Raw genomic sequence first — 26,734 nt, 5'->3', positions numbered from 1 at the left:
GCAAGCGGGGCAACCTGATTACCCTGTATCTACCCCTTAGAACAGTGCTTGGCACATAGTAAGCATTGAACAAGTACCATCATTATTATTATTATTACCCCAACGTTTACCTGCTGTTGGGTAGGGACCGTCTCTATATGTTGCCGTCTTGTACTTTCCAAGTGCTTAGTACAGTGCTCTGCACACAGTAAGCACTCAATAAATACCATTGAATGAATGAATGAAAAGAGTGCCTGGAACATTGTAAGCACTTAACAAATGTCATTATTATTGTTATTATTATTATTATTATTATAAGGAAGAAGGCGCTTAGTACAGTGCTCTGCACACAGTAAGCGCTCAATAAATACGATTGATTGATTGATTGAAGAAGGATGTGCAAAAGCTCCCTTGGGCCGTTTGTAACGGGTGGCATTACATCAGGAACAGGGGCCCTGAGCCACAGAGGAATATCCTTAGTAAGGCCTGAAAAAGTTTATTGCCACCTTCCACAATAATAACGATGATATTTGTTGGGCGCTTACTATGTGCAAAGCACTGTTCTAAGCGCTGGGGAGGTTACAAGGTGATCAGGTTGTCCCACGGGGGGCTCACAGTTTTAGTCCCCATTTTGCAGATGAGGTGACAGAGGCCCAGAGAAGTGAAGCGACTTGCCCAAGGTCACACAGCTGACAGTTGGCGGAGCCGGGATTTGAACCCACGACCTCTGACTCCCAAGCCCGGCTTCTTTCCATCGAGCCACTAAGCGATGGGAGAGATATAAGCTGATCAGGTTGGACACAGAACATGCTCCACGTGGGGCTCGCGGTCTTCGTCCCCGTTTTACTGATGAGGAAACTGACGCACAGAGAAGTTAAGTGGTCTAACTAAGGTCACACAGTGGACTCCCAGACCTGTGCTGTATCCATTAGGCGACACTACTTCCTCTGGAAAATTGTTGTCCTGGAGGAGGTGGGCTCTCAGCGGGGCTTTGAAGGGAGGAAGAGAGCTAGCTTGGCGGATGGGCAGAGGGAGGGCATTCCAGGCCAGGGGGAGGACGTGGGCCGGGGGTCGACGGCGGGACGGGTGAGAACGAGGGACGGTGAGGAGATTAGCGGTGGCGGAGAAGAGGGAGAGACAGGAGGATGGGAGATGAGAGAGGAGGCTGATCATCATCATCATCATCAATCGTATTTATTGAGCGCTTACTATGTGCAGAGCACTGTACTAAGCGCTTGGGAAGTACAAATTGGCAACATATACAGTCCCTACCCAACAGTGGGCTCACAGTCTAAAAGGGGGAGACAGAGAACAAAACCAAACATACTAACAAAATAAAATAAATAGAATAGATATGTACAAGTAAAATAAATAAATAAATAGAGTAATAAATATGTACAAACATATATACATATAGACAGGTGCTGTGGGGAAGGGAAGGAGGTAAGATGGGGGGATGGAGAGGGGACGAGGGGGAGAGGAAGGAAGGGGCTCAGTGCAGTAATCTTGTTGGGATAGGATGAGAGATTGAACCAGCAAGGTAGCGGTTTGGATGGAGAGGAAAGGGCGGATCTTGGCGATGTTGTGGAGGTGACACCGGCAGGTTTTGGTGATGGAAATTCATTTGTTCAGTCGTCTTTATTGAACACTTTGCGTGTGCAGAGCACTACACCAAGCACTTGGGAGTGTACAGTACAAGAACAAACTGGCACATCCCCCAGTGGTCTTCCCACTCGGACGCGTTCCCTATTCCCTTCAAGGCCCTACTGAGAGCTCACCTCCTCCAGGAGGCCTTCCCAGACTGAGTCCCCTCTTTCCTTTCCCCCTCCTCCCCCTCTCCATCCCCCCCACCTTACCTCCTTCCCTTTCCCAAAGCACCTGTATATATGTATATATGTTTGTGCATATTTATTACTCTATTTATTTTACTTGTACATATCTATTCTATTTATTTTATTTTGTTAATGTGTTTGGTTTTGTTCTCTGTCTACCCCTTCTAGACTGTGAGCCCACTGTTGGGTAGGGACCGTCTCCATATGTTGCCAACTTGTACTTCCCAATCACTTAGTACAGTGCTCTGCACACAGTAAGCGCTCAATAAATACGATTGATTGTTGTTGTAGTTATTAGTATTACGGGCCACCAACCTCTAGACCGTGTCCTGCCTCTGGCTTGAAACACCCTCCCCGCCTCAAATCCAACAGACGGTTACTCTCCCCGCCCATATTGAAAGCTCATCTCCTCCAAGAGGCCCTCCCTGACTAAGCCCCACTTTTCTTCATCTCCCACTCCCTTTTGGGTCCCCCTGACTTGCTCCCTTTGCTCCTCCCCAACCCCACAGCACTTATGTAGAGAGCTGTGTATAGATAGGCTTTGGAGTCAGAGGTCATGGGTTCAAATCCCGGCTCCGCCAACTGTCAGCTGTGTGACTTTGGGCAAGCCACTTGACTTTTCCGGGCCTCAGTTACCTCATCTGTAAAGTGCAGATTAAGACTGTGGGACAACCTGATCACCTTGTAACCCCCCCAGCGCTTAGAACAGTGCTTTGCACATAGTAAGTGCTTAACAAATACCATTATTAGTATTATTATTATCTGTGATTTTATTTATTTGTATTGATGCCTCTTTCCCCCCAAGCCCCAGGCTGTAATCTCCTTGTGGGCAGGGAATGTGACTATTGTTGTATAGTACTCTGCCAAGCGCTTAGTCCAGTGCTCGGCACACAAGTGCTCAATAAATATGAATGGATGATAATGATGGCATTTGTTAAGCACTTACTATGTGCAAAGCACTGTTCTAAGCTCTGAGGGGGGTTACGAGGTGATCAGGTTGTCCCACGTGGGACTCACAGTCTTAATCCCCATTTTACCAATGAGGGAACTGAGGCACAGAGAAGTAAAGTGACTTGCCCAAGGTCACACAGCAGACACGTGGTGGAGCCGGGATTCGAACCCATGACCTCTGGCTCCGAAGCCCGGGCTCTTTCCGCTGAGCCACGCTCCTTCCTATTATGTGCAAAGCACTGTACGAAGGTAGATACAAGATAATCAGGTCCCACAAGGGGCTATCCATATAAGTATAAGGGAGACCCGGTATTAAATTCCCATTTTACAGATCAGAAAATGGGCACAGAGAAGTTATGTGACTTACCCGAGGTCACACAGCCCAGTGGCTTGAAGTGCTCACGATGTGCCAAGCACTGTAGTAAGTCCTGGGGTATCTTCATCAATCAATCTTAATCAATCGTATTTATTGAGCGCTTACTGTGTGCAGAGCACTGTACTAAGCGCTTGGGAAGTCCAAGTTGGCAACATAAAGAGACAGTCCCTACCCAACAGTGGGCTCACAGTCTATCTGTGTGATAATCAGGTCAGACTGTCCCTGTCTTCTATGGGGCTCAAAGTCTACGTGAGCTGTCCCTCCTAGACTGTGAGCCCCTTGTTGGGTAGGGACCGTCTTTATACGTTGCCAACTTGTACTTCCCAAGCGCTCAGTACAGTGCTCAGCACACAGTAAGCGCTCAATAAATGTGATTGAATGAATGAATGAACGTGGGACATGGAGTGTGTCCAACCTAATGAGTTTGCAACTTCTAGACTGTGAGCCCACTGTTGGGTAGGGACCATCTCTGTGTGTTGCCAACTTGTACTTCCCAAGCGCTTAGTACACAGTCAGCACTCAATCAATCAATCGTATTTATTGAGCGCTTACTGTGTGCAGAGCACTGGACTAAGCGCTTGGGAAGTACAAGTTTGATTGATTCCCCAGTGCTTAATCCAGCACCAGGCACAGAGTACGTGACAAATGCCTTTAAAATACAGTTTTTTAAAAAGCCGGGAAGGACTCAGAACAGATTCCCAACTGGGGCCTGGTTTGGCCCGAGCCACCCCTGGATGGTGAAGGGGCTGTGACTCGAGCCCCCAATTCAGTCGGCCTCCGTGGCGGTCCCGGGTACGCTCCCGGCCCCGTCGGATTTCCGGCCCGCTGGCGGAGTCATAATTCCCAGATTTGCCGGGGAAAAGAGGGTGGCATTCAGTCCTGCATCCCTTCTTCGGACACCTGAATGTTAACAACCTGACGGTTGCTCAGCAGCCACCGATTTTCTCTTAAAGCCGAAGGAGAGCTTCCAGAGATTTAGCATCAGACAGCGGAGGGACTCAAAACAAAGGGAGACCATTCATTTTGTATTGTGCTCTCAGAAAAGCTCAGATTTCACTGTGTTTCAATAAAGCTTCACCGACTGATCGATGGATCAAACCGCTCAGTGGGTAACAGAGAGCCCCGTTCATAGATACATTTGCTAGCCAGCCAAAGGGGACTGCGGAGCTGATTGAGATGCTATTTGTTTTCCAGCTGGAAAAACAGGTATGGTGTGTGTTGGCGGGGAGGGGGCGGGGGTTGATCACACACTTAGGGAGGTTTTTTTAGCTAGGAACAGGTGTTTAAAAGGTGTTTTGGGGGATGAAGATGGCATTAGTTGAAAGTGAAGCTGTCCATTAATGTGCATCTGCGCGGTGACAAGGTGGTACCCCCCATTTCCCCTGAAACGTAAAATCTGCAATGCCCAAGGAATTGATTCCAAACTGAGGTTGTAAAATCGAAGCAGCTTTGTAGTAGAACAGCATTGTCGGCTCTCCTACGTCGTGATTTTAATAATGGGTTAATTGAAAGAAGTTGTTTGGTAATTCGCTTGAAAATAAGTCTGAAGACCCTCCTCTGCCCCCTCCCCGCTGCAGATAAAGGCTGTGGCAGCAGTGAGGGGATGGGGGTTAATAATAATAATGATGATAATAATAATAATTATTATGGTATTTGTTAAGCACTTACTATGTGCCAGACATTGTTCTAAGCACTGGGGTAGATACAAGATAATTGGATTGGACACAGTCCCTGTCATTCATTCATTCAGTAGTATTTATTGAGTGCTTACTGTGTGCAGAGTACTGTACTAAGCACACTGTACTAAGAGCACTGTACTTAGCTATCCCACTCAGGACTCACAGTCTTAGTTCCCGTTTTACAAATCATCATCATCAATCGTATTTATTGAGCACAGTAGCACTGGATTGATTGGTACCCACTGGAGATTATTGAGGAGGGGAGTAATATGCCCCGAGCGTTTCTGGACAAAGATAATCCGGGCAGCAGCATGAAGTATGGATTGAAGTGGAGAGAGACACGAGGATGGGAGATCAGAGAGAAGGCTGATGCAGTAGTCCAGACGGGATAGGATGAGAGCTTGAATGAGCAGGGTAGTGGTTGGGATGGAGAGGAAAGGGAGGATCTTGGCAATGTAACAAATGAGGGAAGTGAGGACCAGAGAAGTGAAGTGACTTGTCCAAGGTCACCTAACAGACAAGTGGCGGAGCTGGGACTTCTTACTCCCGGGGCTGAGCTGTATGCACCGGGCCATGCTGCTTTTCCTGCGTCCTCATCATCGGCGTCATCATCATCATCATTGGTACTTACTATATGCAGAGCACTGAACTAAGCACTTCGGAGACTACGGTAGAACCAAGTTGTAGTAGCACCCTCCCAGGGAGTAATCATCATCATCATCATCAATCGTATTTATTGAGCGCTTACTATGTGCAGAGCACTGTACTAAGCGCTTGGGAAGTACAAATTGGCAACATATAGAGACAGTCCCTACCCAACAGTGGGCTCACAGTCTAAAAGGGGGAGACAGAGAACAAAACCAAACATACTAACAAAATAAAATAAATAGAATAGATATGTATAAGTAAAATAAATAAATAAATAAATAGAGTAATAAATATGTACAAACATATATACATATATACAGGTGCTGTGGGGAAGGGAAGGAGGTAAGATGGGGGGGATGGAGAGGGGGACAAGGGGGAGAGGAAGGAAGGGGCTCAGTCTGGGAAGGCCTCCTGGAGGAGGTGAGCTCTCAGCAGGGCCTTGAAGGGAGGAAGAGAGCTAGCTTGGCGGATGGGCAGAGGGAGGGCATTCCAGGCCCGGGGGATGACGTGGGCCGGGGGTCGACGGCGAGACAGGCGAGAACGAGGCACGGTGAGGAGATTAACAGCAGAGGAGCGGAGGGTGCGGGCTGGGCTGTAGAAGGACAGAAGGGAGGTGAGGTAGGAGGGGGCGAGGGGATGGAGAGCCTTGAAGCCCAGGGTGAGAAGTTTCTGCCTGATGCGCAGATTGATTGATTGGTAGCCACTGGAGTAATGGCAGAGGCAGCTAGAGAGCTGGACCAGGGTAGCTGGATTTGGGGTGGAGCTGGGGGGAGACAGAGGGATCTGGCAGTGGGGAACTTTTCCACCCACTTTTCCTCAGACCCCCCCCCACTGAGCCAGGGGGAGATGCCTCAAAGCAGCTCAAAGGAAAAAAAAAAGCCTTATTGGAGGCACATCTCCTCCAAGAGGCCTTCCCCGACTAAGCCTTCCTTTCCTCTTTTCCCATTCCCTTCTGCGTCGCCCTGACGTGCTTCCTTTATTCACCCCCAACCCCACATCATTTATGTACAGATCTGTGATTTACTTATTTACATTAATGTCTGTCACCCCCTTTATCATCATCATCAATCGTATTTATTGAGCGCTTACTATGTGCAGAGCACTGTACTAAGCGCTTGGGAAGTACAAATTGGCAACATATAGAGACAGTCCCTACCCAACAGTGGGCTCACAGTCTAAACTTTAGTAAGTTCATTGTGAGCAGGGAGTGTGTCTGTTGTTATACTGAGAAGCAGCGTGGCTCAGTGGAAAGAGCCCGGGCTTTGGAGTCAGAGATCACAGGTTCAAATCCCGGCTCCGCCACTTGTCAGCTGTGTGACTTTGGGCAAAGTCACTTCACTTCTCTGTGCCTCAGTTCCCTCATCTGTAAAATGGGGATTAAGACTGTGAGCCCCATGTGGGACAACCTGATCACCTTGTATCCCCCCCAGCGCTTAGAACAGTGCTTTGCACATAGTAAGCACTTAATGAACGCTATCATTATTATTACTGTATCAATCAATCAATCAATCGTATTTATTGAGCGCTTACTGTGTGCAGAGCACTGTACTAAGTGCTTGGGAAGTACAAGTTGGCAACATATAGAGACAGTCCCTACCCAACAGTGGGCTCACAGTCTAAAAGGGGGAGACAGAGAACAAAACCAAACATACTAACAAAATAAAATAAATAGAATAGATATGTACAAGTAAAATAAATAAATAAATAAATAAATAAATAGAGTAATAAATATGTACAAACATATATACATATATACAGGTGCTGTGGGGAAGGGAAGGAGGTAAGACGGGGGGATGGAGAGGGGGACGAGGGGGAGAGGAAGGAAGGGGCTCAGTCTGGGAAGGCCTCCTGGAGGAGGTGAGCTCTCAGTAGGGCCTTGAAGGGAGGCAGTGCAGCATCACCCCTAAAAGTCTGAGACAATTCTGATTCAGACAGACCTGACTGGTACGCTGTGATCAAGAAAGGAGTGCCTGTAACTGAGCAGAAGCTTTGAGGAGACTGTGAAACTAAGAAATAAAATCAAAACCAGCACTGGGTACTGCAAACAATAAATCAGGCTTCACGCAAAGATAATAATAATAACGATGGCATTTATTAAGTGCTTACTATGTGCAAAGCACTGTTCTAAGTGCTGGGGAGTTTACAAGGTGATCAGGTTGTCCCACAGGGGGCTCACAGTCTTCATCCCCATTTTACAGATGAGGGAACTGAGGCCCAGAGAAGTGAAGTGACTTGCCCAAAGTCACACAGCTGACAAGTGGCGGAGATCAGGATTTGAACCCATGACCTCTGACTCCAAAGCCCGTGCTCTTTCCACTGAGCTATGCTGCTTCTCACCCGTGACTTAACCCTGACTGCGGGCACTCAGTTGATATTTGCCAAGTAACCTTGAAATAATAATAATAATAATCATAATGATGGTTTTTGTTAAGTGCTTGCTATGTGCCAAGCACTGTTCTAAGCGCTGGGGTAGATACAAGGTAATCAGGTTGTCCCACGTGGGGCTCACAATCTTCATCCCCATTTGACAGGTGAGGGAACTGAGGCCCAGAGAAGTGAAGTGACTTTGCCCAAAGTCACACAGCTGACAGGCGGAGGCGGGATTCAAACCCATGACCTCCGAGTCTTAAGCCCGGGCTTCTTCCACTAGGCCAAGCATGACAATCTACAGTGTATTCATTCCTGAAAGGTGATGAAGGGCTAAACATATATAAAGAAACAGCGTTAGAAAGAAATAGTTTAATATTCAGGGGGGACATGAACAGAACAAATAAGACAAAATGAAGAAAAGGAAATTAAGCACTGCCAAAGAAAATCATGGCAGGCCCCCAGTTGTGGTAGGGTGTCCTAAATTAAGGTCAAGTTGGGGGAATTTTCCCGGGGCCTGCCCCCTCAGAGCCCCCACTTCTCCCCACCTCTTTAATCAATCAATCAATCAGTCGTATTTATTGAGCGCTTACTATGTGCAGAGCGCTTGGGAAGTACAAATTGGCAACACATAGAGACGGTCCCTACCCAACAGTGGGCTCACAGTCTAAAAGGGGGAAAGCCTTTAAGAGAGCTTTAAGAGAGCGCGGCTCAGGTAGTCATTGCTAAGAAAGACGGAAGGGATTTCAGGCTGGGCCTCGAGTCTCTGACCCCCCCTTGCTCTATCCTGCCTTTGCTCCTGAATGTGGCACAGTCACTGGCACCACTTCTGTACCTTCTGATGTGCACACTTCATTGCTTAAGCACTTATCTCTAAATCCACTTTCCTTCTTCCTTCTATCTATAAATTATTTCAATTCCTCAACACAGTGCACACGGAGCAGCATGGCCCGGTGGGAAGAGCACAGGCCTGGGGTCAGAGAACCGAGGTTCTGATCCCTGCTTCACCGCTTGTCTGCTGTGTCACCTTGGGCAAGTCACTTTTCAGTGCCTCGGTTGCCTCGTCTGTAAAATGGGGAACCAAGATTGTGAGTCACACGTGGGACATAATAATAATAATAATAATAATAATCTTTTAGACTGTGAGCCCGCTGTTGGGTAGGGACTGTCTCTATATGTTGCCAACTTGTACTTCCCAAGCGCTTAGTACAGTGCTCTGCACACAGTAAGCGCTCAATAAATATGATTGATTGATTAATAATGGCATTTATTAAGCACAAAGCACTGTTCTAAGCCCTGGGGAGGTTACAAGGTGATCAGGTTGTCCCATATGGGGCTCACCGTCTTAATCCCCATTTTACAGATGAGGGAACTGAGGCACAGAGAGGTTAAGTGACTTGCCCAAAGTCACAGAGCTGACAATTCACCTCCTCCAGGAGGCCTTCCCAGACTGAGCCCCTTCCTTCCTCTCCCCCTCGCCCCCCTCTCCATCCCCTCCGTCTTACCTCCTTCCCTTCCCCACAGCACCTGTATATATGTATATATGTTTGTACATATTTATTACTCTATTTATTTATTTATTTATTTTACTTGTACATATCTATTCTATTTTATTTTGTTAGTATGTTTGGTTTTGTTCTCTGTCTCCCCCTTTTAGACTGTGAGCCCACTGTTGGGTAGGGACTGTCTCTGTATGTTGCCAATTTGTACTTCCCAAGCGCTTAGTACAGTGCTCTGCACATGGTAAGCGCTCAATAAATACGATTGATGATGATGATGATGATGATGACAATTGGCAGAGCCAGGATTTGAACCCATAATCTCTTGCTCCAAAGCCCGTGCTCTTTCCACTGAGCCACGCTGGACTGTGTTGTCCAACCTGATTAGCTTGTATTTATCCCAGCACTTAATACAGTGCCTAGTACGTAGTAGGCGCTTAACCCAAACAGTTTTTAGACTGTGAGCCCACCTGTTGGGTAGGGACTGTCTCCATATGTTGCCAACTTGTACTTCCCAAGTGCTTAGTACAGTGCTCTGCACACAGTAAGCGCTCAATAAATACGATTGATCGATTGATCACTCTTTCTCTCTCCAGTCTCACATCTCCTCCTGCCTTCAAGACATCTCTACTTCGATATCCTCCTGTCACCTCAAACTTAACAGGCCCGAAACAGAGCTCCTTATCTTCCCACCCAAACCGTGTCCTCCCCTTGACTTTCCCAACACTGTAGATGCACCACCAACCTTCCTGCATCACAAGCCCACAGCCTTGGTACTATCCTTGACTCTTTTCTCTCATCCAACCCACATATTCAACCTATCACTACATCCTGTCGGTCATATCTTCACAACGTCGCTAAAATCTGCCCTTTTCTCTCCCTCCAAACTGCTACCAGGTTAATAAAATCACTCATCCTATCCTGCCTGGATTGCTGCACCAGCCTATTCCTGCATCCTGCCTCTCCCCACTCCAGTCATCATCATCATCATCATCATCATCATCAATCGTATTTATTGAGCGCTTACTATGTGCAGAGCACTGTACTAAGCGCTTGGGAAGTACAAATTGGCAACATATAGAGACAGTCCCTACCCAACAGTGGGCTCACAGTCTAAGAGGGGGAGACAGAGAACAAAATAAACATACTAACAAAATAAAATAAATATTTACTATAAAATAAAATAAAATAAAATAAAATAAAATAAATACCCAGATCCTTCTGACTCCCAAACCCGTGCTCTAGCCACTAAGCCAGGCTGCCTTCTCATCATCATCATCATCATCAATCGTATTTATTGAGTGCTTACTATGTGCAGAGCACTGTACTAAGCGCTTGGGAAGTACAAATTGGCAACACATACAGTCCCTACCCAACAGTGGGCTCACAGTCTAAAAGGGGGAGACAGAGAACAAAACCAAACATACCAACAAAATAAAATAAATAGGATAGATATGTACAAGTAAAATAAATAAATAAATAGAGTAATAAATATGTACAACCATATATACATATATACAGGTGCTGTGGGGAAGGGAAGGAGGTAAGATTGGGGGATGGAGAGGGGGACGAGGGGGAGAGGAAGGAAGGGGCTCAGTCTGGGAAGGCCTCCTGGAGGAGGTGAGCTCTCAGCAGGGCCGCGAAGGGAGGAAGAGAGCTAGCTTGGCGGACGGGCAGAGGGAGGGCATTCCAGGCCCGGGGGATGACGTGGGCCGGGGGTCGATGGCGGGACAGGCGAGAACGAGGTACGGTGAGGAGATTAGCGGTGGAGGAGCGGAGGGTGCGGGCTGGGCTGGAGAAGGAGAGAAGGGAGGTGAGGTAGGAGGGGGCGAGGGGATGGACAGCCTTGAAGCCCAGGGTGAGGAGTCTTCTCATCCTCCATCACAGATGATATGGAATCGTACTATATTGAAATCCATCTGCATAAGCTACTCTGAATTTTTTATTTGTTTTTGAGTGTTTTCGTGCCTGGGAGTGTTGGCTGGTCCAGTCAAAAGATGGGAGCCCACCCTGCGGCTAACGGCAACGGACGAGTGAGACGGGTGTGCTGGGAGTGGGGCAACCAGGGTGGGAGGCTGGCCGGTGATGAGCGGAGGAGGTCTGGCTCCCATGCCTGACCAGTGAAACCAGTGAAAGCCCTTTATGCAGAAGGACTGCGTGAGGAAGCACTTTTGGCCCTCCATGCGGTGAAGACGGCTGGGGGGCCTGCGGTTGGACTCCAGACCCGGCTGGGAGAAGGAAACCGAGGCCGAGCGAGAGGAGGGGGCCGAGTCGATCGCTCCCTCGATTTAAACCGGCCCGCAAGGCAGCGGGAGAAGTACACCCCTTTGGCCGGGGAGATCTGGAGAAAGCCGAGGGGCACCATCGTCATCATCATCAATCGTATTTATTGAGCGCTTCCTGTGTGCAGAGCACTGTACTAAGCGCTTGGGAAGTACAAGTGGGCAACATAGAGAGACAGTCCCGACCCAACAGTGGGCTCACAGTCTGAAGCGGGGAGACAGAGAACAAAACCAAACATACTAACAAAATAAAATAAATAGAATAGATACGTCCAAGTAAAATAAATAAATAAATAGAGTAATCATCATCAATCATCATCAATCATATTTATTGAGCGCTTACTGTGTGCAGAGCACTGTAACTAAGCGCTTGGGAAGTACAAATTGGCAACATATAGAGACAGTCCCTACCCAACAGTGGGCTCACAGTCTAAAAGTAATAAATACGTACAAACATATATACATATACGCAGGATATAACAGGATCAGGTCCCATGTGAGTTTCACAGTCTAAGTAGGAGGGAAAATAGGTGTTGGATCCTCATTTTGCAGACGAGGAAGCGGAAGCCCAGAGACGTTAAGTGACTTGCCCAAGGTCACACAGCAGGTGTGTGGCAGAGCTGGGAATAGAAACAGTGGCGTGGCTTAGTGGAAAGAGCCCGGGCTTGGGAGTCAGAGGCTGTGGGTTCTAATCCCGGCTCCACCACTTATCGGCTGTGTGACCTTGAGCAAGTCACTCCACTTCTCTGTACCTCAGTGACCTCACCTGGAAAATGGGGATGAAGACTGTGAGCCCCACGAGGGACAACCTGATTACCTTGTAATGACGATGATGATGATGGCATTTGTTAAGCACTTACTATCAATCGATCAATCAATCGTATTTATTGAGCACTTACTGTGTGCAGAGCACTGTACTAAGCGCTTGGGAAGTACAAGCTGGCAACATATAGAGACGGTCCCTACCCAACAGTGGGCTCACAGTCTAGAAGTGCAAAGCACTGTTCTAAGCGCTGGGGTGGTTACAAGGTGATCGGGGTGTTCCTTGGGGGGCTCACAGCCTTAATCCCCATTTTACAGATGAGCTCACTGAGGCACAGAGAAGTGAAGTGACTTGCCCAAAGCCTCGCAGCTGACAACTGGCGGAGCTGGATTTGAACCCACGACCTCTGACTCCAAAGCCCGGGCTCTTTCCACCGAGCCTGGCTGCTCCTGGTAACTACCCCAGCACTTAGAACGGTGCTGGGCACATAGTAAGCACTTAAACAAGTGCCATCAGTGTTATTTAAGCGCTTAGTACGGCGCTCTGCATAAGGCAACTCACTCCAAGCAGGGCCATCGATTCAAGATGGAGGACGTTTTACGGTTACAAATTCTACCGTTCAATCCGGCTCTCCTGAAACAATCCCAATCGTGCCGGGCTGCGGGAGTCTCAGGAGATGGAGCTACCACTGCCCCCTCCCCTACCTCTGCCTGATATCTCCTTGCCCTGTGGAAAGGGGGGGCATCCACCCTAAGCGTTTAGTACAGTGCTCTGCACACAGTAAGTGCTCAATAAATACGACTGACTGAAGAAGGCAAATGCTACAGGTGTTCCCTAGTTAACCAACACCTTCCATCTTATCCCCTCCACCCCAATAATAATAATCAGTCCATACTACACTCCGTTGCCTGGATCATTTTTCGACAAAAACGTTCAGGACGGGTCACCCCGCTCCTCAGAAACCTCCAGTGGTTGCCCATCCACCTCTGAATCAAACAAAAACTCCCCACCATTGGCTTTAAAACAGTTCACCACCTTGCCCCCTCCTACCTCCCACCTTGCTTCTCTCCTTCTATAACCCAGTCCGCAGACTTCGCTCTTCTAGTGCTAATCTTCTCACTGTGCCTCGGTCTCTCCTGTCTCGCCACCGACCCCTGGCCCACAGGTTGCCTCTGGCCGGGAAAGCCCTCCCTCCTCAAATCCAACAATTATTGAATGCACATCTCCTCCAAGGGGCCTTCCCAGACTATGCCCCACCTTTCCTCATCTTCCCCTCCCTTCTCCATCGCCCTGACTTGATCCCTTTGCTCTTCCCCTCTGCCAGCCCCACAGCACTTATGTACTTATTTGTCTTGTCGTGTCTTATGCCGTCGAGCCATTTCCGACCCATCGTGACGCCACGGACACATCTCTCCCAGAATGGCCCCTCTCCATCTGCAGTCGTTCTGGTAGTGGATCCAGAGAGTTTTCTTGCTAAAAATATGGAAGTGGTTTACCATTGTCGTCTTCTGCGCAGAAAACGCAAGTCTCCCCCCTCGACTCTCTCTCCCATGCCGCTGCTGCCCAGCGTGGGTGAGTTTTGCCTTGTAGCAGATTGCCTTCTACCCTCTAGCCAAGCTAGGAATGAAATGGACAGGCCTCGGCTTGACTATCCCTCCCATAGCTGAGACTGGCAGAGTCCTGGAAAGTCCCCAGATGCGACCCTAAGAGGGGAACATAGTTGCAATTTTTTAAATTTGTATTGATGTTTGTCTCTCCCCTGCTATACTGTAAGCTCGTTGTGACCAGTGGATGTGTCTGTTTAATGTTGTATTGTCGCCTCCCAAGCGCTTAGTACAGTGCTGTGCACACAGTAGGCACTCAATAAATTTGATTGAATGCAATATAAGAAAAGCACTTATCAACAGATGCACTTTCCTTCTTCCTGCTCTATATAAATGATTTTAATTCTCTGAGCACAGTGCACATGGAGCAGCATGGCCCAGTAGAAAGAGCACGGGCCTGGGAATCAGAGGACCTGGGTTCTGATCCCAGCTCTGCCACATACCTGCAGTGTGACGTAACTTCTCTGTGCCTCAGTTACCTCACCTGTAAAATGGGGATTCCATACCTGTTCTCCCTTCTACTTAAAATGTGAGCCCTGTGTGGGACAGGGACTGTGTCTGACCTGATTACTCTCCATCCAAACTACTACCACGTTAATACAGTCATCCTCTCCCGCCTTGATTACTATATCAGCCTCCTTGCTGACCTCCCAGCCTTCTGTCTCTCCGCACTCCTATCCATACTTCACTCTGCTGCCTGAATCATTTGTCTACAAAAAACATTCAGGACATGTGTCCCCTCTCGTCAAGAAACTCCAGTGGTTGCCCATCCATCTCCGTATCAGGAAGAAAGTCCTCACCATTGGCTTTAAAATGCTCAATCACCTCCCCACCTCCTACCTCACCTTGCTACTCTTCTACTACAATCCAGTCTGCCCACTTTGCTCCTCTAATATTAATCTTCTCACTGTACCTCAAACTCGTCTATCTCACTGCCGACCCCTTGCCCACATCCTGCCTCTGGCCTGGAGTGCCCTCCCGTTCAAATCCGACAGACAATTCCTCTCCCCCGCTTCAAATCCTTATTGAAAGCACATCTTCTCCAAGAGGCCTTCCCTGACTCTCCACCCTTTTCTCCCACTCCCTTCTGCAACCCCCTGATGTGCTCCCTTTATTCATTCCTCCTCCCAGCCTCACAGCACTTATGTACATATCTGTAAATTATTTATTTGTAAGAATCATCTGTCTCCCCCTCTAGACTGTCTTCCCTGCTTGTTATGGGCAGGGAGTGTGTCTGTTTTGGGTTATATTGTACTCTCCCAAGCACTTAGAACAGTGCTCTGCAAACAGTAAATGCTCAATAAATACGATTGAATGAATGAGTGAATCAGTATCTTCCCCAGTGACTAAAAAAGTGCTTTACCCATAATAAGAACCTCACAAGTACTACAATTATTATAATTATTTACAGTGAATGCTCAATAAATGAGATTGATGAAGTGAAGGAAGAGGAAATGATGAACCTTCCACTCTTTAAACCCCACCCTCCTTTCCTGATTTTCAAGTCAATTGTCTTCCACCCCCACCACCCGGGAGATGTTCCTAAATCCAAGCTTAATTACATGGATTATAGACTATGAGCTCATTGTGGGCAGGGAATGTGTCTGTTTGTTGTCATATTGTACTCTCTCAAGCGTTTAATCAATCAATCAATCATATTTATTGAGCGCTTACTGTGTGCAGAGCACTGTACTAAGCACTTGGGAAGTACAGTGCTTTGCACACAGTAAGTGCTCAGTGAATATGATCGAATGAATGAATGGGTTTATCCTGCTCACATTTGCCTTCTAAGGGTAATACAATGCATATTCTTTTAGGAGAATTTTTCTATTTACTAAATTCTTTCCATAATGTTGCATTTTACTCTCTAGATGCCCCGTGATGAGACAGTCTGCAAATACTGTGGTATCAGTTATTTGATCCTTCATGAGTTTAAAGATATGGAAGAAAAAATGAAAGCAATGGAAAAAGAGATGAAATTTTACCAAGGAAGTGTTGAACGTGAAAAAAAACTTCAAGAAAAACTACAGTCTCTCAGCCAAGATTTTCAAGGGTACAAGTCTGACAGTGAATCAAAAACAGAGAGGTTGGAACATGTTATTCATTTCTATTTTTTCACATAAACAAAGTCATTAATTTTGTTCAAAGGACAAGTTCAGAAAACAAGTAGGCTTTGAATCCTTTGCCAGAACCAGCCAGTAACAGGTTATAATTTACACTTGAATACATTTGAGTTTGTTAATTAAATCAGAGTTTGGAACATTCCTTGGAGGCAAATATTTACTACCTGGATAATTTGGAACTAATCAATAGTCATAAGTGGAAGCCAGGTTAGAAATTCTTTCAGAGGTTGCCTTCCAAATCATTATTATAATAGAAATATTTTTCCAAAGTCAAATCAGGTAATTGAAATACCTTAAATTGTTCAATCAATTTTATAATCTTAAGAACGGTGGAATGAGGATCACACATTTTGAAAATGAACAAAAATGATCTCTAGAATTTTGAAATTAGTTTAAAATTAGATTGGGATGACCTAAGTGGATATATATCCACTTAGGTCATCCCAATCTAGTATATATACACTCATATAGTAATATTATATTATATCTATAATAATCTATATATCTATAATATTATATCTATATCTATATCTATATATATATACATATAGGAAGAGTACCCCATTTTTTCCATAAACCTCCTATATATGAGGTTTTATGAGGCTTATGTGAAAAATGTGGTAATCTTCCCATTATTCTCAGCATGTATTAAATTGTTAGTAGAGTATTATGTCCAATTCTGGAAGCCAAACAGAGGGAATGTGAAAAACCTGAAGAGCAAGAAGAAGTCTCACAGTTGATTAAATAGGGCTTATGAAGAATGAGAAACTGGAGTCTTTTAGTCCAGTGAAGAGAAGGTGGTGGAGTGACTTACTAAGGTTCTTCTGTGAAAGTAAATGAAAGGTTGTATTCAGCGTAGGGGACCATTTGTACCTAAATCCATTTCCTCTGTTCGAACCTCAGCGGAGTTAAAGCTGTAGAAAGAGGCTTTAGAATATAGAGCACGCAGAAAGTCATCCCTTTGCCTATCGCCAACATTTCTGAATCATTCAGCCACCAATATTTATTTTGTCAGACAGCGCCTCTCGTTTCTCAAAGTGCCACCATTGTCTAATCTTAACTATTTGAGGAGGAAGAACGGTTGAAAATCTCCAGCGAGGGACTTGTGGCGGAGGATAAGAGAAAAATGGGTTGCAGACTGTTCCCGACTTAAAGGAGCTCTTGCTCCAAATGGGGGTTGATTATAGAAATAATTAAGAGTCAACATCATAGATTCTCATTTGAACGTTTAAGAACCCTTCCCATCGCCAGTCTCCAGTGACCAATAAATTCAGTCCAGGCTTCTAATGTCCGAGAAGGACCACTCTTCCTGCCACCGCTCCTGGCATGGTTGCCAACTGCTGGGAATTATTTTTACCAAACAGTGCGAATGAAAACGACTATGAGTCTTATTAAGTGTTTACTATGTGCCAAGCACTGTTCTAAAAGCTGGGTTAGATGCAAGCTAATCATCATCATCATCATCAATCATCATCATCATCATCAATCGTATTTATTGAGCACTTACTATGTGCAGAGCACTGTACTAAGCGCTTGGGAAGTACAGATTGGCAACATATAGAGACAGTCCCTACCCAACAGTGGGTTCACAGTCTAAAAGGGGGAGACCGAGAACAAAACCAAACATACTAACAAAATGAAATAAATAGAATAGATATCAATCATATTTATTGAGCGCTTACTGTGTGCAGAGCACTGTACTAAGCGCTTGGGAAGTACCTGTTGGCAACATATAGAGACAGTCCCTACCCAACAGCGGGCTCACAGTCTAAAAGGGGAAGACAGAGAACAAAACCAAACATACTAACAAAATAAAATAAATAGAAGTACATATGTACAAGTAAAATAAATAAATAAATAAATAGAGTAACAAATATGTACAAACATATATACATATATACAGGTTGTATATTCATATTCGTGTCCAACCTGGAAATAGGTTGGACACAGTCCCAGTCCCACATGGGGTACATATCTATTCTATTTATTTTATTTTGTTAGTGTGTTTGGTTTTGTTCTCTGTCTCCCCCTTTTAGACTGTGAGCCCACTGTTGGGTAGGGACTGTCTCTATATGTTGCCAATTTGTACTTCCCAAGCGCTTAGTACAGTGCTCTGCACATAGTAAGCGCTCAATAAATACGATTGATGATGATGATGATGATGGGGTTTACCGTTTAAGTAGGATGGAGTAGGATTTAATCCCCATTTTACCGATGAGGGAACTGAGGCACAGAGAAGTTGGTGACTGCTCCAAGGTCACACAGCAGACACGTGGCAGAGCCGGGATTAGAACCCAGGTCCTAGGCCATTCAAATTTTCAAGCTCCTCTATTGACAGATGGTGGTCAGAGGTAGTCGGTGGTGACGGAGATAGCTGGACTGACGATAGACTCGTTGTGAAATTCACCACAATAAACAGCCCTGATCCCATCCCATCCACCCCATCCCATCATCATCATCAATCGTATTTATTGAGCGCTTACTATGTGCAGAGCACTGTACTAAGCCCTCTCGCCCTTCTCTCCAGTGGGCTTGGGGTCCCCTGTTTTGGCTACTGCCCCAGGACACGCACGCAACAGCTGATGAAGCCTCGGGGGTCTGGGGATTGGATGGGCTCGGGGGGAGGACGGAAAGGCAGAGTCTGTGGTCATCCATCCCCCGTGGGAGACTTGCGTAGTGGTGATCGACAAGCGGCTTAATTAGGGGAAGGGGAAAGACCCAGTTTGGAAGATCAGGGAGCCAGGAGAGCAGAAACAGGGGCGTGGGATGGATTTCCCTGGGATGGGAGTAGGCCCAACACCTCCTCAGCAAATAGGCATTCTCTCTCCTTAGGAAAAACTGAGGTCCACAAAGGGGCAAGAAGGTGGAACCCACTGGATGCCACCTTTCCCCCACTCCCTTATGAGCCATCCTCACACTTGGATTTGCACCCTTTATCCACACCCCCATCAGCCCCACAGCACTTATGAACATGTACGTATCTGTAATTTATTTAATAATAATAATAATGGCATTTGTTAAGCACTTACTCTGTGCAAAGCACTGTTCTAAGTGCTGGGGAGGGATACAAGGTGTTCAGGTTGTCCCACGTGGGGCTCACAGTCTTAATCCCTATTTTACAAATGAGGTAACTGAGGCTCAGAGAAGTTAAGTGACTTGCCCAAGGTCACACAGCAGACATTTGGCGGAGCTGGGATTCGAGCCATTGACCTCTGACTCCAAAGCCCGGGCTCTTTCCACTGACCCACGCTGCTTCTCAAAAAGGTGATCAGGTTGTCCCACGTGGGGCTCACAGTCTTAATCCCCATTTTACAAATGAGGTAACTGAGGCTCAGAGAAGTGAAGTGACTTGCCCAAGGTCACACAGCAGACATGTGGCGGAGCTGGGATTCGAACCCATGACCTCTGACTCCAAAGCCCATGCTCTTTCCACTGAGCCACACTGCTTCTCAAAAAGGTGATCAGGTTGTCCCACATGGGGCTCACAGTCTTAACCCCCATTTTCCAGATGAAGTAACTGAGGCCCAGAGAAGTTGTGACTTGCCCCAAGTCACACAGCTGAAAGTGGCGGAGCCGGGATTCGAACCCATGACCTCTGACTCCAAAGCCTGTGCTCTTTCCACAGAGCCACACTGCTTCTCAAAAAGGTGATCAGGTTGTCCCACGTGGGGCTCACAGTCTTAGCCCCCATTTTACAGATGAAGTAACTGAGGCCCAGAGAAGTTGTGACTTGCCCCAAGTCACACAGCTGAAAGTGGCGGAGCTGGGATTTGAACCCATGACCTCTGACTCCAAAGCCTGTGCTCTTTCCACTGCGCCACACTGCTTCTCTATTACTATCTGTCTTCTCCCCTAGACTTTAAGCTCATTGTGGGCTGGGAATGTATCTACCCACTCTTTTACATCGTACTCTCCCAAACGCTTAGTCCAGAGAACTTAGAGAAGCAGCATGGCTTCATGGAAACAGCACCGGCTTGGGAGTCTGAGGATGTGGGTTCTAATCTTGGCTCCATCACTTGTCTGCTGTGTGACCTTGAGCAAGCCACTTAATTTCTCTGTGCATCAGTTCACTTCACTTCTCTGAGCCTCAGTTACCTCATCTGTAAAATGAGGATTAAGACTTGTGAGCCCCACGTGGGACAACCTGATCACCTTGTAGCCCCCCAGCGCTTAGAACAGTGCTTTGTACATAGTAAGTGCTTAACAAATGCCATCATTATTATTATTATTATTATTATTATTATTATTATTGTTAAAACGGTGAGCCCCACGTGGGACAACCTGATTACTCTGAATCTACCCCGTGCTTAGAACAGTGCTTGGAGAATAGTAAGTGCTTACCAAATACCATTATTATTATTATTATTACAGTGCTCCGCACATAGTAAGCGCGTAACAAATGCTATCATTATTATTATTATCATTATTATTATTAAAATGGTGAGCCCCACGTGGGACAACCTGATTACTCTGTATCTACCCCGTGCTTAGAACAGTGCTTGGAGAATAGTAAGTGCGTACCAAATACCATTATTATTATTATTATTATTACAGTGCTCCGCACATAGTAAGCTCTCAATGAACACGATCGATCGATTGATTGATTACCCAGTGGGCTGGGGCAGCAGAACTGATTGGTCGGCCGATAGAGCTGGGTCCTACGCCCACCGCTTTAAATGAGGCGGTGGCGGCGATGGTGCCCTTGGGATTGACTGCCTGGCTGGATCAATCAATCAATCAATCAATCGTATTTATTGAGCGCTTACTATGTTCAGAGCACTGTACTAAGCGCTTGGGAAGTACAAATTGGCAACATATAGAGACAGTCCCTACCCAACAGTGGGCTCACAGTCTAAAAGGGGGAGACAGAGAACAAAAGCAAACATACTAACAAAATAAAATCCCCTGGATCCCCTGGGATTCTTCCAGCTGCTTCGTTAGTGTGGCGATGACCACCTGTAATAATAATAATAATAATTATTATTATTATTATTATTATTATGTCATTTATTAAGCGCTTACTATGTGCAAAGCACTGTTCTAAGCGCTCGGGGGGATACAAGGAGATCAGGTTGTCCCGCGTGGGGCTCACAGTCATCATCCCCATTTTACAGATGACGGAACTGAGGCTCCGAGAAGTGCCCAAGATCACACAGGAGACATATGGTGGAGCTGGGATTCGAACCCATGACCTCTGACTCCAAAGCCTGGGCTCTTTCCACTGAGCCACGCTGCTTCTCTAGAAGTAGAGATTCCCTGTAGATTCCGTAGACCTGTAGATTCCCAAATCTCATTGTAGACTTTACAATCCCTCGGAGCTCCCATTCCACTTGGTCTTGAACGCTTTTCTCCATCACTTGAAGGGGCATGGGTGCAGCGGCAGTGGGCATGGTCATCGGGGGGCTCGGGCCACTCTCCTCTTCAGGGCCCACTGAAGGGAAGCCCCTCCAGAATGGATCCAGAGGCTGGATCCTTTAGGGAACTGATATCAGAGAGAGACAGATGGATGCCCTCCAGCATGGCACTAGGCTGTGGCAGACACAGGATTCCCTGGCAAGACAGTGCCTGGCCTGCTCAGGTCTCCCCTGTAGAGCGTAAGCACCCTGTAGACAGGGAATGTGTACTTCCCGAGTGGTTAGTACAGTCACACCTACTGAGTGGGCGCCCAGTGACTGCTGTTACGACAGCTGCTGTATGTAGCATGGCTCAGTGGAAAGAGCACGGGCTTTAGAGTCAGAAGTCAGGGTTTCAAATCCCGGCTCTGCCAATTGTCAGCTATGTGACTTTGGGCAAATGTCTGTCAACTGGGGATTAACACTGTGAGCCCCCCGTAGAACAACCCGATCAACTTGTAACCTCCCCAGTGCTTAGAACAGTGCTTTGCACATAGTAAGCGCTCAATAAATACCACTGTGATTATTATTATTATTATTCTTACTCCTTAAGAGTCCACCCCAACCATGCCGGAGTCAGCTTGCACAGAGAACTAGAGTACCGTTTTTTGATCAGAGCTTTGTTTCCCCCTCCAGACTGCAAGCCTGTTGTGGGCAGGGGATGTTACATTGTACTCTCCCAAGTGCTTAGTACAGTGCTTGGCACACAGTAGGCGCTCAATAAATCCGATTGAATGAATGAATGAATTCTTAGCTAGCATTGCATCACTTGGGTCGAGCCTGAGGAGGAATAGTTTCCGAGTATCTGTCAGACATGTTCATTCTTTCATTCATTCATTTATTCATTCATTCATTTATTCATTCATTCAATCGTACTTATTGAGCGCTTACTTTGTGCCAAGCACTGTATTAAGCACTTGGAGAGGACAAGACTGTGAGCCCGTTCTAGACTGTGAGCCCGCTGTTGGGTAGGGACCGTCTCTATATGTTGCCAACTTGCACTTCCCAAGCGCTTAGTACAGTGCTCTGCACACAGTAAGCGCTCACTAAATACAAGTGAATGAACAGACACAATCCTGCCCCCAGTGAGCTCCCAGTCTAGAGGATACACTGTGGAAAGAGGATACATTCTGCATGAATTTAGTTCATAGAAAGTCATAGACACTTCTAGACAAATTCAGCTACTGACCGTTCCAAACTCTGGGATTTGGTTGGAAGTGCTCGATTATTTTGAAAGTAAATTTTTCTTGTTACATCACTTCTTAGGTTGAACCCAGATTTGGAGGTAGTTTAAGCTCACAGCGCTACAGAGATCCGTTGGAGCAGTCACCACTAAATAAACATACCAAGTGAAGTCTACTTTTATAGCTATAGTACTCACAGCAGTTGATCTCAACTTAAACCTCGTTATCACAAAAGTCCTTTTTCATCTGGGACCAGAAGTGCCGTTATAAATTTATTACACAGCAGTGCACCTCATGTTATGATTTAACTCTGAGAAAACTAAACAAGAGGTTTCCACCTTTTTTTTTTTTGCGTTCCTCAGCCTAAGCCAGCCATTCATTTTATCGTCTTTCCATTTTTCTCCCACTGGCTAGACTGTGAGCTCGTTGTGGGCAGGGAATGTGTCTGCTTATTGTTATATTGTACTCCTCCAAGCACTTAGTACAGTCCGTTGCACATGGTAAGCGCTCAATAAATACGATTGAATGAGTGAATGAATAATAGTACTTCAGACCAAAGTCCTAAGCAAACCCTCAGTTAGACTCTCTTCTCTTTTGGGCCAACTGTGCAAACAGTAAATAAAGATCAATCAATCAATCAATCATATTTATTGAGCGCTTACTATGTGCAGAGCACTGTACTAAGCGCTTGGGAAGTACAGATTGGCAACATATAGGGACAGTCCCTACCCAACATTGGGCTCACAGTCTAAAAGGGGTCTAAAATCTAAAGATGACAGGTGTTTTTTCCTATCAATATAAACAGTATTTGCTAGATGTGAATTTCCTTGTTAACGTGGGCCGGCAGGGTTGTAGAGATTTTTTTTTTCTTTTAGCTCAATGTGGAAGTATGATCATCATCATCATCATCATCATCAATCGTATTTTTTGAGCGCTTACTGTGTGCAGAGCACTGTACTAAGCGCTTGGGAAGTACAAGTTGGCAACATATGATGTTTTATACGATGCTATTAAAGTGAGATGTTGACCGAAACAAGGGAGTTTTCCTGAGAAGCAGCGTGGCCTAGTGGAAAGAGCATGGGCCTAGGACCTGGGTTCTAATCCCGACCCCTCCACCGAACTGCTGTGTGACCTCGGCCAAGTCGCTTAACTTCTCTCTACCTCAGTTTCTTCATCTGCAAAATTCAACACCTGCTCTCCCTCCTACCTAGACTGCGAGCCCCATGTGTGACCTGATTATCTTGTATCTAAGCAGTGCTTAGTACAGTGCCTGGAACATAATAAGACTTAAATACCACTATTACTATTATCTGTACCCCACTTCTGAAATCCTTTATTGCTTTCCCTGTGATCGGTTAAGCGTTTCAGAGGCTGACTCCTTATCTACTTCTCTCCCCGCCCAAACGTTTCTGTGCCAGGCATCAAATAATGTACCTCATCTGTAAAATGGGGATTAAGACTGTGAGCCCATGTGAAACATGGGCTGGCTCCAACCAGATTATCACGTATCTATCCCGGCACTTAGTACAGTGCCTGGCACATAGTAAGTGCTTAACAAATGCCATAAAAAATATCACTGGGGCTGATCTGAGAGGTCAGTCAGGCAGTTGATTGTAATATTGAGTGCTTACTGTGTGTAGAGCACTGTACTAAGTGCTTGGGGGTGTACACTATAACAGTATGATAGACACATTTCCTGCCCACACTCTAGAGGGGAAGACAGATGTTAATATAGGTAAGTATAACTACAGATAAGTACATAAGTGCTGTGGGGCTGGGAGAGGGGAGGAATAAAGAGAAGCAGCGTGGCTCAGTGGAAAGATCACAGGCTTTGGAGTCAGAGGTCATGGGTTTGAATCCCGGCTCCACCACATGTCTGCTGTGTGATCTTGGGCAAGTCAGTTAACTTCTCTGAGCCTCAGTTACCTCATCTGTAAAATGGGGATTAAGACTGTGAGCCCCACGTGGGACAACCTGATCACCTTGTATCCCCCCCAGCACTTAACAAATGCCATTATTATTATTTATCATTATTAAAGAGTGCAAGTCAGGGCCACGCAGAAGGGAGTGGGAGGAGAGGAAAGGAGGGCTTCGTCAGGGAAGGCCTCTGGGAGATGAGCCTTCAATAGGGCTTTGAAGGTGGGGAGAGTAAATGTCTGCCAGATATGAAGAGGGAGGGTTTTCCAGGCCAGAGGTAGGACGTGGGTGAGAGATAGGTGGCAAGGTAGGTGAGATAGAGGTACAGTGAGTGGGTTGGCATTAGAGGAGTGAAGTGTGTGGGCTGGATTGTAGTAGGAGAGTGGCGACGTGAGGTAGGAGCGGGCAAGGTGATCAAGTGCCTTAAAGCTGATTTTAGGGAATTTTTGCCTGATGTGGAGGTGGATGGGTAACCGCTGGAGTATCTTGAGGAGTGGGGAAACGTGGCTTGAAAATTTCTGGAGAAAAATGATCCAGGCGGCAGAGAAAAGTATGGACTGGAGTGGAGAGAGGAGGAAATTCCTCCTGGTTTAGATTGATCATCATCAATCGTATTTATTGAGCGCTTACTATGTGCAGAGCACTGTACTAAGCGCTTGGGAAGTACAAATTGGCAACATATAGAGACAGTCCCTACCCAACAGTGGGCTCACAGTCTAAAAGGGGGAGACAGAGAACAAAACCAAACATACTAACAAAATAAAATAGAATAGATGTGTACAAATAAAATAAATAAATAAATAGAGTAGAAATATATGTACAAACATATATACATATATACAGGTGCTGTGGGGAAGGGAAGGAGGTAAGATGGGGGGGATGGAGAGGGGGACGAGGGGGAGAGGAAGGAAGGGGCTCAGTCTGGGAAGGCCTGCTGGAGGAGGTGAGCTCTCAGCAGGGCCGTGAAGGGAGGAAGAGAGCTAGCTTGGCGGAGGGGCAGAGGGAGGGCATTCCAGGCCCGGGGGATGACGTGGGCCGGGGGTCGATGGCGGGACAGGCGAGAGCGAGGTACGGTGAGGAGATCAGCGGCGGAGGAGCGGAGGGTGCGGGCTGGGCTGGAGAAGGAGAGAAGGGAGGTGAGGTAGGAGGGGGCGAGGTGATGGACAGCCTTGAAGCCCAGGGTGAGGAGTTTCTGCCTGATGGCATATCATATTGTGACCTCTGGGAGCTGACAACTAACAATACTACACACGTAAGGGGGCCAAAAAGTTTCACAACGAAGCATGGGGCAACCTTTGGGGCTAGGGGAAGTCAACCTGACCCTGGGGCTGCTTATCCCAATCAGAATGGGGCTGCAGGGGAGGCAGGGTCAGACCGACCTCGCCTTGTCCAGTTCACCCCCGGGGGCTGCCACCCCTCCGTGACGCAGCGGGAGTAAGAGGGGAGGGACCCAAAGGGACCCACCGCTGAGACCTGACACTCCCAGGTGCTCTGAGAGGCACTGCCAACACAGCGCGTTCCCCGCTTTTGAGGCAAGAGCTAAATTAGTGTCCTGAGAGAGAGCAACAAACAGAAGCAATGAAGCACAAACTGATAGGCCTTGCCATATTCGTAGATTCAGTTGCTATAGTTTTGCTCCAGAAAAGCTGTTATTGAATAATATTAATGGTATTTGTCAAGCACTTACTATGTGCCTGACCTATGCATCAGGCAAAAACTCCTCACCCTCAGCTTCCAGGCTGTCCATCCCCTCGCCCCCTCCTACCTCACCTCCCTTCTCTCCTTCTCCAGCCCAGCCGGCACCCTCAACTCTTCTGCCGCTAACCTCCTGACCGTGCCTTGTTCTCGCCTGTTCTGCTGTCAACCCCCAGCCCACGTCATCCCCCAGGCCTGGAATGCCCTCCCTCCCAACATCCGCCAAGTTAGCTCTCTTCCTCCCTTCAAGGCCCTACTGAGAGCTCACCTCCTCCAGGAGGCCTTCCCAGACTGAGCCCCCTCCTTCCTCTTCCCCTCCTCTCCCTCCCCATCCCCCCACCTTACCTCCTTCCCCTCCCCACAGCACCTGTATATATGTATAAATGTTTGTACGTATTTATTACTGTATTTTATTTGTACATATTCTATTTATTTTATTTTG

At 46.7% G+C, this 26,734-nt stretch overlaps 1 protein-coding gene across 4 annotated transcripts in view; it reads left to right on the top strand.

Moving 5' to 3' along the window:
* The window catches only part of LEKR1 (leucine, glutamate and lysine rich 1), a 249,753-nt gene that overhangs the window by 24,905 nt on the left and 198,114 nt on the right, over positions 1-26,734 (top strand). For 2 of the 4 annotated variants that reach the window (XM_038747014.1, XM_038747042.1), the window contains exon 3: positions 15,852-16,066. In XM_038747014.1, coding sequence (XP_038602942.1) covers positions 15,852-16,066 — 215 coding nt within the window. Of the gene's footprint in view, positions 1-11,295; positions 11,374-13,831; positions 13,949-15,851; positions 16,067-26,734 lie in introns of those variants that run through there. The other 2 variants (XM_038747023.1, XM_038747032.1) reach the window with 2 other exon arrangements.

This window comes from Tachyglossus aculeatus, chromosome 1 (genome assembly GCF_015852505.1).
Source record: "Tachyglossus aculeatus isolate mTacAcu1 chromosome 1, mTacAcu1.pri, whole genome shotgun sequence".
Lineage (NCBI taxonomy): Eukaryota > Metazoa > Chordata > Mammalia > Monotremata > Tachyglossidae > Tachyglossus > Tachyglossus aculeatus.
This window is presented reverse-complemented; position numbering and strand designations above follow the sequence as displayed.